The following is a 19,250-nucleotide window of genomic DNA, read 5'->3' on the forward strand; positions in this document are numbered from 1 at the left end:
TTAAATTTAAACATTTCGGGCAGCATGGGAAAGGTTGGGGTGAGAGTCATAAGCAAATTAAGGAACAAACTTATTATTATACAGCTTATTTGGCAATACAACCAAACTAGCTGTTTCAATATCAATGTAGTTTATGAGCAAGGCTCTACAGTCTTGCTCACTACTTTCAGCATGGCGATGTCAGGCCAGCCTCTAGAGAGCAAGATAAATGCAAGGCATAGTCCCAACCCTGGAACAGAGGATTATCCCAACCCGCTTCTCGAAGATGGAAAGAAGGCTGGGCTTTGTTTTGGTTCTGCATTTGCTGGATAGAAGCACAGAACCAAAACTAGCCTCTGACTCCTCCATCTGAGCTGGAAAGGGAAAGAGGCATGTGGGTTTGTGTCTGCCACAGTGGAAATCGAAGTGGAGCAGTGCACAAAACTCTTACCTTTCAGTTTGTTATGTTCAGAATCAACTGGAAACAGGACATCCGGGAAGAGCTTTTCAAAACTATAACCAGCATATTTAGGCCTATTCTCCACGTATGTCCTCACTGTTGGCTGAAGCTTCTTCATGAATTCTGAGCACGGCGTTCCTAGTTGTTCAATAACTTTATTCCATTGATCAATATCTGAGGTGAAGCAGCTAAGGAAAATTGTTTATGTAGCCTTCAGGACAAAGGCCATGTTAAAACTACACCAACAATAAATGGGAGAGCTATGGCCAACAATAACTTGTTAGAGAACCAATGATGGCTAAATCAAATAACTGCTCTTTTCGCTACAATCTCAACAAGGGCTTGTCTCACCTGGGGCACAGGATCTCATGCATTTCAAAATGCCACTTAGAGGCTTTCAGAAAAATATAGAAAACAGAAAGAATTTGAATCAACTGAAAATCTGAGTTCCCCCCTCCAATGTTAGGACTGCCACGTTCAAGACTGTTCTGGAGAGTTTAGAAAACTTAGCAGGAAAACTACAGGGGAAAATACCTGAATATTACTTCTTTCTAAACAATCTGGCAACAGGTTTAACTGAAACTATTTTCTTTCACCATACTAACGATTTTTAAACCTTGAGAATACAAATACGAAAGCTCACATAGAATTGATCCAGTTGAACTAATCTGAGTTCTCCAATCAGGAGCCTAATCAACAGAATAAGACATCACAACCTGAGATTCAATATCAAATTTCAAAATCGTCTGCCACACCATACAAACCCAGTAGCAAACCATTTAGCATATAGGGAACACCTATGTGAACGTAGCTTAATAACTTTACTCTCTGTATAATGTCTGCTGATCTTATGGTCCTGGGCCAAGAAGTACTCTTAGGAAATCACAGAATCATAGAATTGTAGAGTTGGAAGGGATCCCAAGGGTCATCTAGTCCAACCCCCTTCTATGCAGGAATCTCGTTTATAGCATCCATGACAGATGGCCATCCAACTTTTACTTAGAAACCTCCAATGAAGGAGAGTCCACCACCTCCTAAGCGAGGCTGTTCCACTATCAAACAGATCTTACTGTCAGAAAGCTCTTCCTGTTTAGTCGGAATCTCCTTTCTTGTAACTAGAATCCATTGGTTTGGGTCCTGCTCTCTGGAGCCAGAGAAAGCAAGCTTGCTTCATCTTCCATGTGATAGCCCTTTAGATATTTGAAGAGGCTATAATATATCCTCCTCTTGCCTTGAGCATAGCCAAAGAAACCATCCTTGTATTTATAAATAAGTAACTTTTCTTGCACCTGGCCATCTCCCTGCAGCTGTAGGTTACTCAGGTATACTCCTCCTTCATGATTTCCCTTTTCTTCAATGTCTTATACATGCCCTTCTTAAATCTCAGCTCATCTGTAAGCTCCTTGTGCAGCCACACCAGTTTCTTTAGGTGCCTCTCACTATTCTTTCTTGTTGGACTTATCTGCATTTGTGCTGTCAATATGTCACCTTTGAAAAACTCCCATCCCTTCTCTTTGACTATTTCTGACCATGGGATCTCACCCACTAGTTCCTTAAGCTTTTTGAAATCAGCCTTCTGATTTCAGTCCAGAGTGCATGTTTGACCACCCTCAACTTTACGTTGCCTCTGTATAATGAAACCCAAAAGGACGTGATCACTTCCTCCCAAGGTTCCCAGTACTTCTGCTTCATCGATCAGTTCACCTCCTCCCTGTTGGTGAGGACCAGGACCAAGAGAGATGATCCCCCTGTTGCGTCTTCAACCTTCTGGGAGATGAAATTGTCAGTAAGACAACTGGGGAATTTGCTGGACCTTACATTGCTGGCAGCATTTGAGTTCCAACAGATATCAGGGTAGTTGAACTCTCCCATGACTTCTGTATCTCTCCATTTTGAATGTCTGGTAATTTGGGGAAACCCGTGATCATCACTTGAGAAAGTGTCTTCCAAAACACCCCTTGCCCTATTAATCACACTGCAGGGAATATCAAGAAGATTGACAGTACAGTGGAACCTCGGGTTACGAACGCTTCAGCTTACGGTTTTTCGGGTTACAAATGATTGTAACCCAGAAGTAAGTTGTCCAAGCTCTCGGAGGCCTCGCCGCTGCCTGGAGGCAAACCCGGACATCGATGGGGCCTACGGAGCTCTCTGAGGCCTCCGCGAATGCCGCGAACCAAACCCCAACATCCGCAATGCCTAGAGCGGCTCGGCGAATGCTGGGAACCAAGCCCCGACATTCCCGGTGTCTAGAGCGGCTCCACGAATGCCGGGAGCCAGGCCCCGACATTCGCGGTGCCTAGAGCGGCGTTATACGAGTGAGAAATGATTGCTAACAAGGAATATAGCAGTACCACTAATGAAGGTGTCCACACACAAATGAAGATTAACAGAATGTTAAATAACTAGCTCTGTTAGGACATAACCTAAACATAAACAATTAAGACAATACACTTGGGTACTCAATAGAAAGGAGAAAATGCAGAAAATAAAGTTACAGAGGAAAAAAGCAGAAGGATATTAAATAGATCTCACTAATTTTGCGCATGCTGCCCACTAGAAACAGTTCTGTGTTCAAGCCCAAATCACACAAAGACACAACCATACAAGGTGTTCCTCCAGCTGGTGGAACTGTTAATCAACACAAAACTTTACTGTTCTGGAGCCTATAAAAACCACTTTGTTTACAAAGCAAGTAGGCCTATGCTCTTATTTGGGGCAAACAGCAAACTGTAAACATGTTTGAAACAATAGAATTTTAAAGCCTCAGCAGCTGGAGACAGCATTATTTGATGTTGAAAAGGAAAATGCTAGAATACATTTGACTTTTGATCATTCAGTTCTAGGCCCAAAGTAAGGATACGGTCTGTACCAGGAAATAATACACCACCTTTGATCATTTCTCCCATGATGCACCCCACTGACCAAATGTCAACTGAAAACAAAATGCAATGACATTAACTGATTAAAAGAAAAGCAAAAAGGACTTTAAAAGGAAAAAAAAACCAATGATAATAAAGAGCAGTGCAGGATGAAAATGAATGAGAAAAGTGAAGATGTGCTTGCTATCATACCAGCAGAGACTATTTCCTACTGCTAAATGCAGCCTCAATAGAACCAAATTTATTCTAAAAATTTTTATACTTATCCAGAGGAAATAATTATGAGCCTTTTAAGGGTGGGTGGAGGGAGTTATAAGCATTTTCCAAGGAATATTTGGGGGGGGGGGACAAAGGGGGAAGAGAGTCACAAGGTATTAGTTACCAAAAAATTCACATGCTGCAGCAGTACAAGGATACAGTCCCTTCCTGGAAAGAGGATTTTGTGGCAAACCATTTCTCCCATAATGCACCCAACAGACCATAAATCCACTATGTTTGTAGCACAAAAAGAAGAAGCAAAGCAAATTGTCACTGAAAATTAAAGAAGCAGGAGGGCATGACTGCATTTTACTATCTGCAGAGAAAGCACCAAAAAGGAAGAAGCAATCATGGGATCAAGCTGTAAACGTATTTTTAGAACACACACACACACAGCTCCATATGTCCAAAACGTATTCTGAGTGGGACCCAATGGAAGCAATAATGGTCACAGGAGAATAGCGTCCTTACATAGCTCCCATTACATTTCAATGCGACTCACTAAGCAGAAGTCCCTGGTAGAGTAAACCCCCAATACTTGAAAGCTTTTTTTAAAAAAAACAAAAATTCTTGTTCATTAAGAAAAGATTAACAATAACCAAATTCCTTAACAAACAGCTGAAATGACAGAGGAAAATACACACAGGTTCATAATTAGTAATGAGAATTAATCTCAAAAAGGTAGAATATCAGTGGCGTAGGTGGCTCATCTATTCAGACTGTGTTCAACCGGTTCTAGATGGGTTGCACTCACTCTAAAATATCAAGGCTGGCTCCTAGATGCACCCTTGTCACCAAAGGCCCAGATAGCCTCTGTGCCAAAAGAGTGCCTTTTATCAGTTTAGGATGGCATACCAGCTGGGATATCTCCAGGATGGAGACAGCCTGGTCACAATTATCCATGCTCTGATAAACATCTAGTGTTGAGTGCTCTAATGTACTATACACATGCCTGCCTCTGAGGACTGCTTGGAAACTACCATTAGCTCATAATACAGCCACCAGGACTGCCTGGAGGGTATCGAGAGAACTTCCAGGCCATTTCTGAGCACAATTCAAAGTGGGGTACAAGTTTCTAACTAAACACTTGTAGTTGTGCTTTTCACACAGGTACCTGAACAGATATCTGCTCCCACCACAACCTGCCTATGTACTTCGTTCACCTCTGGAGTCTCTTCTCCGGGAGCACCATCATCCAAAGTAAGTTGAGTGGCATCCATATGGAGAGCCTTCTCTGGGAAGAATGTGCCACAAACAAGGCTGCGTCACTGGAGCTAAGGCAGCTGCTATGCAAAAAGTGTCTCCTTTGAATTCTAAGCATAGCGTTCTTTCTTATCACAAGGTACCCCTTAATTTATACCAGGGCTCCCTGAAACAGCTTCCTATGGTGGACTGGTGTGCTAACACCGGGGCAAGATTGTTTGAGCATGTAACATCGTTCTTGGCCTGACTGCACTGGCTGCCAATTAGTTTCCAGGCCCATTCCAAAGTGCTGGTTTTGACCTATAAAGCTTTAAAACAGCTCAGGACTGCAATACCTCTTCCCGTATGAACCAACCCAGACCCTGCAATCACCATCTGTGGTCCTTCTACCTGTGCCTCCTCAATGGGAGGTTCGGAGGGTAGAATCACAAGAACAGACCTTTTCTATACTGGCTCCCTGTTTGTGGGAAGCTCTTTGTCACATATCTTTAGGTGCCAGGCATAAACATCCTTCTCCTCCCAGGCCTTTGGCCAATTAAGCAATCTATGTGTGAGAGAACGGGGTATTGTTTTTGTTTCCTATTATGGTATGTATTTCTGTGTTTTTATTTTGTAAACTGCCTTGTGATTTCAGATGAAGTTTGGTACAGAGATTTAATAAACAAACAAGCATCACACTGTTATAGACAACGTGGTCAACTTCAAGGCAAATTAGCTTTTCCTTTTCCAGTAGGGAATTTCCTGCTCCTGTTCATCAGAACCTCTTAAAGCAGTAGAGTTCTGAGGTCCTTGACAAGAAACCACATTCACGCAATACATTTCAATCACTCTGGCACCACTTTAAAGAGTCATGGCTTCCCCTAAGTAATTCTTGGAGCCGCAGTTAGTTATAGGTGCTTAGGAAACCCCTATTCCCCTCACTCCTTTTGTTTTCATCTTAACTATTGTTGATTTGTTTTTACTGTATTGGCCTGAATATAAGCCACACTTTCCCCCCAAATTCTGACCATGAAAAGTTAAAGTGCGGCTTATATTTGTGACCTTACGGTATGCAACCAGGAGTGCGGGGCAAACAGCGCCCGGAGCGTGGCAAAGCAGCGCCCGCCCTGCGCATAGTCCCCTGTCCTCTCACCCAAGGCCGGGAAGGGAGAGAGCAAGGACGGGGAAAGGCCGCCAGCAACGCAGCATGGCTTCCCCCACGCCCAGTATGCAGCCAGGAGCAGTGAGGAATGGAGCGGCTTATATTTGGGGGGGGGGGTTCCCCCTTCAGTTTTAAAGCTGCAGCTTATATTCGGGTGTGGCTTATATTCGTGCCAATGCGGTATGTATTTGTGCTTTTACCTTGTATTTTTATCTTGTGAACTGCCCTGATAGCTTGTGATGAAGGACGGTATATAAATCTATTTAGTACTAAGTAAATAAATAAATGGGACTGGTTGTTAAGCCACTCTGAGAATTGTGGCTCTGGGGAACTTGTTAGTGCAGATGATGAAGCAGGCTTTGGCTCTACCATCCACCCGCTGATGAGTGGGAGAGTTGAAGCCTGCTTTCCCTTGCCAGGGCACAATCAGCAGTGCACTTTACAGCTCCTGGTGGTACATTGGCAGCTACATCTCGACCTGCCCTACACCTGGGATCACATAGGACATCAGATGTGAGAAAGCTGGCCTGGCTCAGTATAAGGCAGCTTTCTATGTTCTAGTGTCCCAATCCTCTCCCTAACACTTGCCCGGAGAGAGGCTGAGGACAAGCAAGAAGAAATGGTAGATACCTCTATAAAAAGCAGCAAATATGGTTTCCTCTCTTACTAGTAAAGGTAAAGGGACCCCTGACCATTAGGTCCAGTCGTGACCGACTCTGGGGTTACGGCGCTCATCTCGCTTTATTGGCCGAGGGAGCCGGCGTTTGTCCGCAGACAGCTTCCAGGTCATGTGGCCAGCATGACTAAGCCGCTTCTGGCGAACCAGAGCTGCACATGGAAACGCCGTTTTCCTTCCCGCTGGAGCAGTACCTATTTATCTACTTGCACTTGGGCGTGCTTTCGAACTGCTAGGTTGGCAGGAGCAGGGACCGAGCAACGGGAGCTCACCCCGTCACAGGGATTCGAACCGCCAACCTTCTGATCAGCAAGTCCTAGGCTCTTTGGTTTAACCCACAGCGCCACCCGAGAGTATAAAAAGGAGTGTGACTGAGCGGTACGGCTTCCCAGAGGAAGATGACAAGTGAGATCTTGGAAGCGGAGGCAGGTGCATCTTACAGCCATTGCTTGACTAATTCTCCCTTCAGTGCTGCCCACAGGGATAGCAGGAAAGGAGCAGCTGTCATCTCCACAGTTACGCCTCTCTCATAGCCACACAGCAGGAAGGATTGTGTAAGTACTAGATGCAGGGAGCAACTGCTGCTTCTGATCATTCATCTGTCTTTATCTCTCTGGGAAAGCCTACCTATTCATTCACCTTCATTATTTGGAGATGGTGGGGAAAGCTTTTGGTAAATGTAAATTTGCAACAGAAATCCACCTGCCTTTCCAATCCCTAGAGAAGGTGGGAGATTGGCCACCATCTCAGGCTACAAGCAGCAGCCACCACACTGCAGCTTTTACAGGATAAAAGCTGATAACTGAGTGGTGGCTTGAATGAAGTTTTACATCCATTTCCATTATCAGTTCTAGATAACTGAGCTTAAAATTGTAACCTCCATGTCAAACATGAGATCAAGGGGGACTTAGCATAGAGTGGGAAAGTGTTATTTGTGGAGACAGAATAAAACACTGCCCCAAGAGCATATTTTATCTAAACATCCTATGTTTCCTCAATGCATAAATAGTATTTCCTAACATGCTTTCAACACAACATAGTGGGATTAAACATTTAGCATACTTAGGTCATGGTGTTATTTTAAAAAATAAGTTTCAGCAGCTGAGAAAAATGTAAAATGTAACGTGCAGGGTGTAGGGACAGAAGATATAAAGCACATTATGTTAAGGGACAAAATGAAAGTTGCTGACCATTTTCTTTGTATCCCATCCCTAGGATGACTTCTGGTGCTCTGTAGTAACGAGTCACAACATAAGGTGTCATCATAAAGCTGGTTCCTGCTGTTCTAGCTAATCCAAAGTCAAGAATCTTCAGCGTGCAGTCAGATTTTACTACTATATTGCTAGGTTTCAAATCCTTTCAAGAGAGAGAGAGAGAGAGAGAGAGAGAGAGAGAGAGAGAGAGAGAGAGAGAGAGATTATTCTAAGCCAAGCATGAAAGTCCCCGGTAGAAGATAAAAAACAAACTGGTAATTATGATACAAGTGTGGGGAGGAGTTTTTTCAGCCAGAAGTCTCATGCTGCCTGGGGACAATGGGAGTTGGAATTCAACAACATCTAGAAGGCTACAGGTTCCCCAACCCTGCCCTAAAGGATTAAGTTTGTAATCTGGACGAATGACCAGACAGGTGGCCTCTCTGCTAGGGAGTGCCTTTCATCTGCTTATCTTGTAGTAAGATATAGGGTTGACTACTATAGTGTGTTGTACCTAGGTCTGCGTTTGAAGGCTGTTTTGAAACTGCTGTTGGTTTAAAACATAGCCACCATGGCAGTTTTATTTCAAGTGAACAGCAATCTTCTTTGGCTTAACAGCAAAGAAAAATACTCCCCAAACAGGAATGTTAAAACAATGGCAATCTCACTAACCCTATGTATAATTCCAGCTGAGTGAAGATGCTTAATGCCGCACAGCATTTGATAGAGGAGATAGGACATTCGTTCATGGTCGAGCTCCATTTGAATCACTTGGCAGAGATTTGCATCCATGAGCTCCATCACTATGTAACTTTTGAAGAACATCAAAACGTAAAATCAGACGAGAGCAGCAACTTAGGTCATACAATCAATTGTGCACTCGTAATGTACTCGCCGAACAAGTTTTACAAAAAAATTATACTTACACATCTTGAAATTCTTCCAATGATTTCTGTGGGGTAAAGACATTCAATAGGCCAATTATCTATGGGAAAGAAACAAGTCACAATGAAGGCCCACAAACAGTCTGTTTGTCTCTAAGTGAGTTAAGTAATAAATGCAAAAAGAAACACGCAAGAAAACATAGCATTTGATCAAATCAGAACTTCACTGAAGCTCTCTCACATTTTCACCTATAACCTCAAAGACAAGCCCAACTAGCTGTACTGTATACAGGTAACTCTCATCTTGCACTTAATTTACTTATGCAATTTTAGCTTTGCATGAGTAAGGTAGGATGGGTGGAAATAAATAAATAAATGGAGAATGGGGGAAAGTGTTATTTTTCCTTGTAGCTTATCTCTGTTTTGTTATATAGTTTTAATTTGCACATGTTTTCATCTTTTTATGTAAAACGCTTTGTGAGGTTTAGCCGAAGACGTACATAAATATTTTACAGATACCAAATTGCTGATGTCCAAAACCCATCAATTCAGTATAGTATCATCAAGATAGTATAGTATAAATCAGCATAATAAAATATAATCCATTTCTAGCAAATTAAACCGTCCTGTATCCTATTTGCTATTTTCTTGCTATGCCAAATTAGACGTGATGTCTGTCCTATTTAAGCATTAAAGAGGAGAATGGGATGCTGATTTTTACAACAAAAGGTTAACAATTGTGAAAGAAACAGGATCAGTTTGTCCATCTTTACACACAAATGTGGCAAATGCATGAGTAAGAATGATCTCACATCTAGTCTGACCCTTATCGTTGATATTTAAACGATGAACAAATGTACTTACGTTTTTGTGGTTTACGCACTTCATGAGGACAAGCTCTCTGTAGGCTCGTTTGGCGTGGGTTTGGTTCTGAAATGGCCGACTTAGCTTCTTGATTGCTACATTTCTTTCAAGGATAGCATCGTAGGCTGCACTGTAAATGTAAGTGAACTGTCATAACCATATTTGTATAAAAATTGACAAGAAGACTGGGAGACTGGAGTCAAGACCTAGCCGTGAAACACAATCAGTCAAGGATCTGAAAGAGGTTTGCAGTGTTATAGATGTTCTGATTTGAATAAGAACCAAACAGCTTAAATATTCCAATACTGTGAAATGTTTGTGGGGAAAATAATTGCTGAAGCGAAAGGCTTACTCACAGATTGTACAGCTCATAGTAAAGCTTCTACGAAGAACATTTATCTCAAAGATGTCATCTATGATTCTATGGTGATATCAGGTGATCTGCCATGGGTGGTGAACCTCAGGCTCCAACCTGCTGGGCTGAAAAGGTTCTCCACCCCTGCTGTAGACAGTGGAGGTGGTGCTGCCACTGAATGTTCAATACACTGGTTTGTCCAAGGGGCCCAAAACTGTCCACAACCACTGGTCAAGTGAAGAAAAGCAACTGTGGAAGGCTGCTAGTTTCAATGAGAGAACCACGGGTGGGCTGCTTAACCCTTTTCCCTTCTGACATTTTGTCTTCTCAAAATCATTCTCTCCTGCTTGCTTTCCAACCCATAAGGGACAAGATACAAAGTCCCTGAATTTTTCCCCCTCGTGCTTGCAGAAAAGCAAGACAGAGAAGGTGATTTAGATGAGGCAAAATGCCAGGAAGGGAAAAGGCTAATCAATCCATTCATCGAAAAAGATAGCCCTCTGCGGTTATTTTCAATCAGGAGACTTATTCTCACATTTTATGAGGTGTGATATTTCATTGGTTTGAGGCAGAGTTTTGCTGCTGTTCTCATGGACAGGAGTGTGCATACAACTGCTATTCTCCCAATTCTGTACCTGTCACACCTACTTCCTAGTTACACTTGACCTTTACGTGACCTGATGTCATTGTATCTGGTTCTATTCCCTCTTTTCACCTTGCGCTACAATAAAAGGACTGGGGCACTGTATATACAAAAGCAATGGTTCTCTAGCAACCAGTACTATCTAGCATTCAAGTAGCACGTCAATCAGTTTTGCTCATGTTCGCATTTTAAACAAACTGAGATTTCATCACTGAGCTTTTTTTAAAAAAGGAAAAGCCTTACCATACTATGCCTTGCGCACCCGAACCAATAGGTTTTAAATTCTGGTATCGTTTGAGTACAGTGAAAGTAGAATCTCCAATCTCTACACTATAGAAGTTGTTTTCACGTTTGCTTCTGCTCATGACGCCGTTAGTCGAACACTTTAATCTAAAAGACATGAACCTGCAAACACACGGAAAATGTTACATGCCTATGCATATACAGTCATACAGTTGAATACGCTTCAAGTTGAGCATGTTCGAGTTGCACTCCGCGGCAACCCAGAAGTAACGGAGCGCATTACTTCCGGGTTTCGCTGCCTGTGCATGCGCAGACGCTCAAAATGACGTCAAGCGCATGCGCAGAAGCAGCGAAAAGCGGTGCGCGTGTGCGCAGACATGCCGTTGCTAGTTACGTTTGCTTCCAAATGCGAACGGGGCTCCGGAATGGATCCCGTTCGTATCTAGAGGTACCATTGTAAATATATAAATATAAATGTGTGTGTGTGTGTGTGTGTGTCAAAGTTTGAAAACTTTTCTGCATTTTTTGCTACAGCCATCCCAACTGTATCAACTCCTGCTCAACAGAGACAGGTGCTCTTGCTTTTAAGAAAGAAAGAGGTCCAATTTAATATGGGCTGGAAAGCAGACACAAACTCAAGAGGATACAGGAGTTCTGGAGCAGGGTAAGAATTTCAGAACCAGATGAAAATGGCAAAGATGTCCCAGCAAGTTTCCCTGCCCCTCTTGCCAGTTTTTTTTTTTAAATAAGGCACACTCACTCGCAAGTCTCTCAACAGAAATGTTGAGATTGCAAGTGTGCACCCCTTCGGGGTGGGTGGGATTGTTCCCATTTGTGAAGACCTGGTTCCAGGTGACAAAGCAGTGCCCTCCAGTCTAGCCTCTTGAATGAGTTCAGTTTCTGCCCCTGACTGATCAAAGCCTCTCCCACTCTCCACTGGGTCTCTCTGCTCCACAGGAAGGTTGGAGGGCAGAGCTGGCATACCTTCTCCTCGTTCCAAAGTCAGAGTGGAAGGGGGAGATACTTCGTCCAACCCAGAGTGCCTACATTCCCCATCTTTCTTCCACGTCGTGCTTCAGAGTCTGCCAACTCAATCCCGATTCCCAAGAATGCCATGGGGCTCATGACATCAACAAACTTACAGAAAGAATTTTCTAGTAAGACTGCACTCCCTCAACATCAGCTCAGCTCAGCTCCTTGATGGTAGAAAGAAGAGTAAAACTTCTCCTTTAGGGATCACAATGCTTTTTCTGCAAAAGGTCCCAGGTACAATTCCATACATCTTTCATTAGAGTGATACCAGAATGTATGAGGCAAGAAAAGGCCTCTCTGTGTCCAAGACCCTGATGAGCTTCTGTTAACTGGGAATAGATAATAGTGGGTGAGATGGCTTTGAGTAAGGAAGCTTCACCCGCTTGTGAAAGATAGTTCTGAGGTACTGAGTCACACAATTAAGAGATGTATAGTTCAAAGGCAGCACCCTAGGTTGTTCTTGGCAGGCAGATTTAGGGTGACCTTTCAGAACTCAGTGAAACACATTTTAGCAATGTCTTCCTAACAGCATTCCAAATGAAAAGCACTAAGCCTCTTTCCTTTCTTTTTAGCATGAAACATGAATAAATAGCACAGAATGTCAGTGTAACGTGGGATGGCATTTTGCATTTTTTTTAACGGAGGGGCAGAGAAACTAATACTGTCCCACTCTTATTTTGCCACCTGCATGCTTGCTTCCCTCCCTCCTGGCATTCTCTTACTTTTCTAGAATTTAAGAGATAGGAGGTCTATCAATAATATTTATAATTTAATTTATTTTTAAAAAAATAAAACGGGGGCAGGTAGAGAGAGACTGGCAACAGCCCAGGAACAAACATGCGGTAACCCACAGCATTTAACTGTATCTCCATCCTGAGTCCTGTATCACATCATTTTCCATTCTGCACTCAGCAAACCCCACACAAGAGCTGTCACGGTATACAATCCGGAGATTACAATTTCTGGTTGTTGTCTGAGCAGTCCCAAAGGGAAAACTTTCAGTGGCAATATTTTTCTTACCCAAACCTTTACTATAGATTCGTGGAGTGTGTCCCTAAAAGTTCACACGCTTGTTTGAGCCTTGTTTCTGCCACTTCCTCAAAGTCTCTTTAAGCTACAGCCAGTATGCACCTTTTGTAGCTTAAGATTGCTTGGGGGAAGTTATTGATTGGGAATGGAGAAAGGATAAGAGGAAAAGCACAAATTGTCTCCTTTAAACTGCAAATGGGGCAGAGACCCTAAGAACCAAAAGCAGGGTAGATAGCCCTTTTCAAGACTCTGTAATTGTTTCACTAGCTCTATTGCCTTCCATCGTGGGGAGCAATGTCTGGGATTCCAATGCCTGATAAGTCAGTGATTCCTAACTCCTGGCCTGAAGGATTCTTGGTTGGGGATTTGTACTTGATATCATGCACCCTCACAATCCCAACTTCTCTGTCATGTATGTTTCCATGACAGTACACACAACTCTCTCATTCTTTCAGTGTTGGTGTTCCCCCACCTTGCCTTTAAATCCAGTTTTTTCCCCTACATATTTGTGGAGTCACCTGGGTATGCAGAAACCGAACCCTTGTTCGTGGGTGGTCCCGTTGTGCTGCCTTACTGGTCATGGGAGTTAATCGGCTGGAACAGCAAGCAACAGATGCCCTGCAATGAAGAAAAAAAAACCCAGTGAAAATACTGCAGCGTTTGCACTGGATAGTATGAATGCTTGGCCTTGATCCTCAACTTTTGCTGTTTTTTAAAGGCAAAAGTGTATGTTTCTACCTTTAATTATACAAAAATGTGGGCAAGGAACCTCACAATGGCATTTGTGGGGGAGACAGGACTGACATTTTTATTTATTTGTAATATTTGTCTCCCATTTTTCCATCCAGGAAGCTATCAGTCATTAATTTAGACATTAAAACAAAGTAGCCATCGCTTTCATTGAAAGCTTCTCGAAGTATGACTACATGAGTCTCCTGGCATCCTCCACCTCTGAAAATCAGCGGATAGGAAAACCAGGCAGCAGATGACAGTTACGAAGGACAAGGTCTCGTCCAGGGAACCACAGCTCTAAGTGTGCCACACTTGTTCCCCAGCTACTGTTACTTCTCTGCAGTGACTGTAAGCAGAAGAGAGGGCCGGGGGTAGGAAAACAGCAGGCTTCATCTGCATCTGGAGTTCTTCTAAAGGATGACACAGGACCATATGAGACATCTCTTTCAAAGCCTCAGTCCAGACACACAAAAAGGGAATTGCACCCAGAAGCCAGTAACAGGATACAGAAATGGGAGGAGGGTGTTTAGAAAAAAGCTGAATGCAACGAACACCTATTTTCTGATCCTACCTGGTTGGAGACTAAACAATATTAAAAATAGAAATCAGCCAAATCTAGCTTTTCCTTCCAACTAGAAAGTCTTATACAACAGCCTTTCCCCCTATCCTGGGGTGGGCACCCTGCAGACCTAGAGCCAAAGGCAGCCCTCAGCCTAATTTCGAAAGACCTCTACAGATCATTTCAGATACTTGGCAAGAGTGATCTGTCCTTTCCCCAGCAGCCTCTTCTTGCCTTTAATTCCTCTGTAAAGACAACATATTTGCAGCAACAGCCCCCAAGAGGGTAGATTTCTCTGCAAGCAAGCTGCTGACCCAGGTAAGAACTAGAAGATGTGGTCCCCAAGTCCTTCTGCAGGGGACTAAGGAGGAGCAGAAATGTCTCACAGTAAGTTCACTGGCCCTCTGCCAGGCAGAACTCCAGTTGCTGGAAGTGATGATCCATTTGCATCTTTTTTTAATTCAAAATAAAAATAAGGAACATGTGCAGCACCTACCATGAACACAAGTGCCCCTGTGAAAAGGTCAAGATGGTGACTCATGTTCTACTTTTACCAAGAACTGCATAAAATCTTTTTTTTAAAAAGCACCCCGTAAGCCAGGATAATCAGATCATATTCATCATCATCATCATCATCATCATCATACCCTGCCCATCTGACTGGGTTGCCCCAGCCACTTGGGTTGGCTTCCAACAGGGTATACAGAAACACAACAACAACAACAACAACAACCAGCAGAACATCACACATTAAAAGCGTCCCAATGCAGTGCTGCTTTCAGATGTCTACGGAAGATCATATCATTATTTATCTCTTTAACATCTGACAGGAGGGCGTTCCACAGGGCGGGTGTGACTCTGCATGGTTCCCTGTAACTTAACTTCTCACGGTGAGGGAACCATCAGAAGACCCTTGGAGCTGGCCCTTAATGTCCAGGCTGAACAATGTGGGCAGAGATGCTCCTTCAGGGTCAAAGCCATTAAGGGCTTTAAAGGTCAACATCAACACGTTGAATTGTGCTTGGGAATATATTGGGAGCCAATGCAGTTCTTTTAGGACTGGTGCTATATGGTCCCAGTGGCCGCTTCAAGTCACCAGACTGGCAGCTGCAGTTTCCAAGTCACCTTCAAAGGTAGCCCCATGTACAGCACATTGCAGTAGTCCAAGTGGGAGATGTACCACTCTGGTGAAACAGTGCGTAAGCAGGTACTGTCTTGGTTGGCGTACCAGATGGAGCTGGAAGACAGCCACTCTGGACACAGAATTGACCTGCACCCCTATGGACAGCTATGAGTCCAAAATGACCCCAAGGTTGAGTACCTGGTCCTTTAGGGACACAGTTAACACATTCAGGACCTACCTGCCCCCTGCCTCCCAGAAACAGTACTTCTGTCTTATCAGGATTCAACCTCAATCCGTTAACTGCCATCCACCCTCCTCCTACTTCTCTCAGATCAAAATGAATCTATCACTCTCAGTGTGGCCAAGTACTGTGCTGCAACAAGCAATCACAGCCAGGAACTGACCTCAAGACGTTTTGTACTTTTCCTCTTTTGAGTACATGTTATGACTACAACTTTCAATAATATTCATTCCAATTTTAATTTTCTATATGCTATTTCTATTTACTTTCTTTATTCCTTTCACTCTATTATACACATCTGGATAAGGTGTTCTATGTGCTTCTTGCTTTGATTTCTTAATAATAAAGATTAATAAAGTGAATAGTCCCTCCCAGTCCGGACTCTACTTTCATCAGAAGAGCAGGGTTAATAATTTGCCTTTAAGCTTATCTCAGGGGCACTATGTGACCTAGTCTGCCTTTCTTCTCCCTTTTGTCTGGTCTAGGGGACTAGGGAGGACAGGTGGGTTTGGGGTCCTGCAAAAGAAGACTGTTTCAAGCCCTCTTAAGTGCTGCATGTTCTTTATATTTCTAAATATCTTCCCTCCAGTAGCATTTAGGTGCACCAGTGTGAAGTCTCTGCAGTGCTTTTGGACCAAGAGTGCAGAAAGACAGTTAGCTGGTTTACTGAATTAGAGTGCTCCATCAATTAGTGTGTGGTTGGAGGTTGAACCTAGATGATGCTGATGTTCAACATCTGCAAAACATTGCTTTAGAGCCACTCTAGCCCTCTCCTATTCCAGAGAAATGGCAGAGCCCAAGGAAAATCTGTATAGCTAGAGTTCAGAAGTTTTATGAACAGCAAACTGAATGGTTTGTGGGGCTACTAAGCACGTTGGATGTAAGGTTAGCTTCAGCCAAAAATTGAAAATAGCTAGCCAATCCCTGGCTTCTAGAGCTTTCTAGAGGCCAGTCTCCAGACACTGGGTGATGTTTGTCATGCCAAAGGGTACCTGAAGAACAGCCCTCAGAAATTTGGATTGAACTGCTTTCATAGGTGTAAAAATGGAGTAAGAGTTGAGCTGGGCCAATCAAGTGACTGCATATTTATTTTCCATCATAGAGAAACTATGTTATTTAGGAAATACAACCTTGGGAAAGTTTTAAGGCTCATTAATGCATAAACATAATAAAATGTTGAGCCGAGCTATTCAACACACCTGGTGATGGTTTGGGGCAAGTGGCTGAATCCTAACAGTGAGGGGAGCGGGTTGCAAAGATTAAGATTAGAAAGTACTTGGGAAGACCCATATTAATGCTTTGCATTGTGTGACACTGAAATTCAGCATGAACTTCAGAGATCAATCAATAACCACAAATCTTTTTGCAACTTCTATTTACAGCATGTCAACTCAGCATAATCCTGTAAACTTTCTCATGGATAAGTAACCAGTTATAAAGAAGATTTGGCATGAAACAACCTGAAGCCTTGAAAAGTCAATTCAGAAGTGCTTAGTAAGAAAAGTAACAAATTCTGACAAATGCAAGCATGCCAATCTTCAAATGATGTAATGCTACAATCCTAACCACACTTATTTGGGAGTACAGTACAGTGGTACCTCAGGTTAAGAACTTACTTCGTTCCGCAGGTCCGTTCTTAACCTGAAACTGTTCTTAACCTGAAGCACCACTTTAGCTAATGGGGCCTCCTGCTGCCACCATGCCACCGCCATGCGATTTCTGTTCTCATCCTGAAGCAAAGTTCTTAACTTGAGGTACTATTTCTAGGTTAGTGGAGTCTGTAACCTGAAGTGTCTGTAACCTGAAGCATCTACAACCCGAGGTACCACTGTAATCTCCATTAAACACAGTGGGTTATATCTGTATAAACCTGCATAGGATTGGTCTACTGGCAGGTCCTGCTATCCGAATAAAATGTCTTCTCGGGAAACCTTTTGTTAGGCAAGTGGGCAAATAAATGGTCAACTATTTCTACTGATTCCTATAGGAAAATTTCTAATGTGTTCCCGACCAAGGAACTTTGATCCCAAAATGACAAAAACAATAACAACCCTGGGAAAACCCTCTGAAACCTTGCAAAAGGCAACAAGGAAGGAAAAAATGTTATCTTATTTGTCCAGTCTCTCATCCTTCCTCCCCTCTTCACCATCGTTTCTGATGAAAAGGCTGCTGCAAAAAGTAACCCTTGTTTAAAGAGGCTTATTTCTTTAACAGTACCACACACAGATCTGGCTGTTTAGATATTTGAATCTGCGATGTGCATAGCAAGATTAGAATACTACTTCCTTGTATTTTGATAAGTGATTTTTTAAAAAAAAATTTGTATACTAAGCATTTGGATAGTGGGCCTTAAGTATAATTAGTGTAATTTACATAAGCCCATACAGGATAGGTTTACTCCAAGAAGCAAGGAGCTACTCACACTCCTTATTAGCGTGTCACTGGAGCCCACTAGATAGCAACCTTGCAGCATCTTAAAGAACGAAAAGTTTTCTTGTGGAGCATAACCTCACTGTCAAAAACATGAAGCCTAATTCTCATTTGGAAGACACAGATAGATAAAACATAAACTGGAGCTGCGAACAGAACCAAAAAGCCATGACACACAAGAAACACAAATGGTTTGCAACTCGTCTATGCCTTCTGAGCTTAGCGCACATACTTGCATCTTGTGGCCTCACTCATACCATTTCCCACCCCTCTGAACATGCATGCGTTAGTAGTGATTAGATCGATAAATTGGTCCCTCTCAACTCTACGATTCTATGTCCAAGTGCAGATTCAAACCCTGGACTCCCAGGTCCCAGTCCAACACTCTCTAAACCATTACGCCACACTGGCTCCCGCCTGGCCACTCAGCACCTCTCGGTCCACTTCGCAGGGATGTTGTGAAAACAAGAAGGGGGAGAAGGAGGGAGGAACAAGGTAATCTGGGGTAATTTTCGGGGAGACAAGTCAGATGCATAATAAAACAAGCATGCTGTAATCTGCATTTCGTGCACACTGGGCCCCACAAAATGTGCAGCATCAGCACCATCATTATCCCAGGGGTGCCAATTATCACCATTATCATTATCCTATGCCAACTTCCATTATGATCATTGCTGTATTCTATATCACCCAGGGGGTGCCCAACTTGAATAAAATATTGGGGGCCCCAGGGAAACCCCATGGTGCACACACACCCCCCCATTTGAATGGGAATTCCCCTCAAATATTTTATTGGGAGGGGGGACACAAACCCCTTCATCAGAGGATCCCAGGGCCGCCTTTAAACACACACCAAAAGCACGCAACCACACAACCTCCTTTAGGGGCCCCCAAGTTTCTTTGCATCCCCCCCCCACTTTGAGCAAAGGGGAGCAGGCCCCAAAAGGAGATGCGGGTGGGGGGTGGGAGGAAGAAGGAAGGACCCCACCCCCCCACCCCGCTCCAAGCCCAGCGAGGCCTTGTGAGACCGGAGGCGGCGGTGGCAGCCTGTGCCCGGTGAGGAGGAGGAGGAGGGTGTGAGGGCGCCTCTCTGTCTCCCTCTCTCCCCTCAGAAAGGCGCTCCCCATGGGCGCGAGGGAGCGCCTCCCCCAGGCAGGTAGGCCCAGCCGCCAGCCCGCTCTCTCCCAGCCACTCACTCGCTCGCTCGCTCGCTGGCTGGCTCCGCTTCCTCGCCTCAGCCGGGCCTTGTCGCCGCCGCCGCCTCTTCCTGCCTGGCCGCCGCCGACCACAGCGAGGCGGAGCGGGGCGGGGAAGGGGGCGGGC

General features: G+C 43.8%; 1 protein-coding gene across 5 annotated transcripts in view; it reads right to left on the reverse strand.

Moving 5' to 3' along the window:
* The window catches only part of MAPK8 (mitogen-activated protein kinase 8), a 28,047-nt gene extending 8,797 nt beyond the window's left edge, over positions 1–19,250 (reverse strand). Inside the window, exons 1-9 of one of the 5 annotated variants that reach the window (XM_081911804.1) lie at positions 19,128–19,250; positions 13,361–13,460; positions 10,782–10,943; positions 9,541–9,670; positions 8,719–8,777; positions 8,465–8,603; positions 7,790–7,955; positions 3,303–3,374; positions 431–613 (exon numbers count right to left, since the gene is read on the reverse strand). In XM_081911804.1, the coding sequence (XP_081767930.1) occupies positions 431–613; positions 3,303–3,374; positions 7,790–7,955; positions 8,465–8,603; positions 8,719–8,777; positions 9,541–9,670; positions 10,782–10,939 (907 nt within the window). In that variant the 5' untranslated portion in view covers positions 10,940–10,943; positions 13,361–13,460; positions 19,128–19,250. Of the gene's footprint in view, positions 1–430; positions 614–3,302; positions 3,375–3,738; positions 3,811–7,789; positions 7,956–8,464; positions 8,604–8,718; positions 8,778–9,540; positions 9,671–10,781; positions 10,944–13,360; positions 13,461–19,123 lie in introns of all 5 variants that reach the window. The other 4 variants (XM_081911807.1, XM_081911808.1, XM_081911805.1 and 1 more) reach the window with 4 other exon arrangements.

Source organism: Podarcis melisellensis, assembly GCF_964234715.1.
Source record: "Podarcis melisellensis genome assembly, chromosome: 5".
NCBI classification, from domain to species: domain Eukaryota; kingdom Metazoa; phylum Chordata; class Lepidosauria; order Squamata; family Lacertidae; genus Podarcis; species Podarcis melisellensis.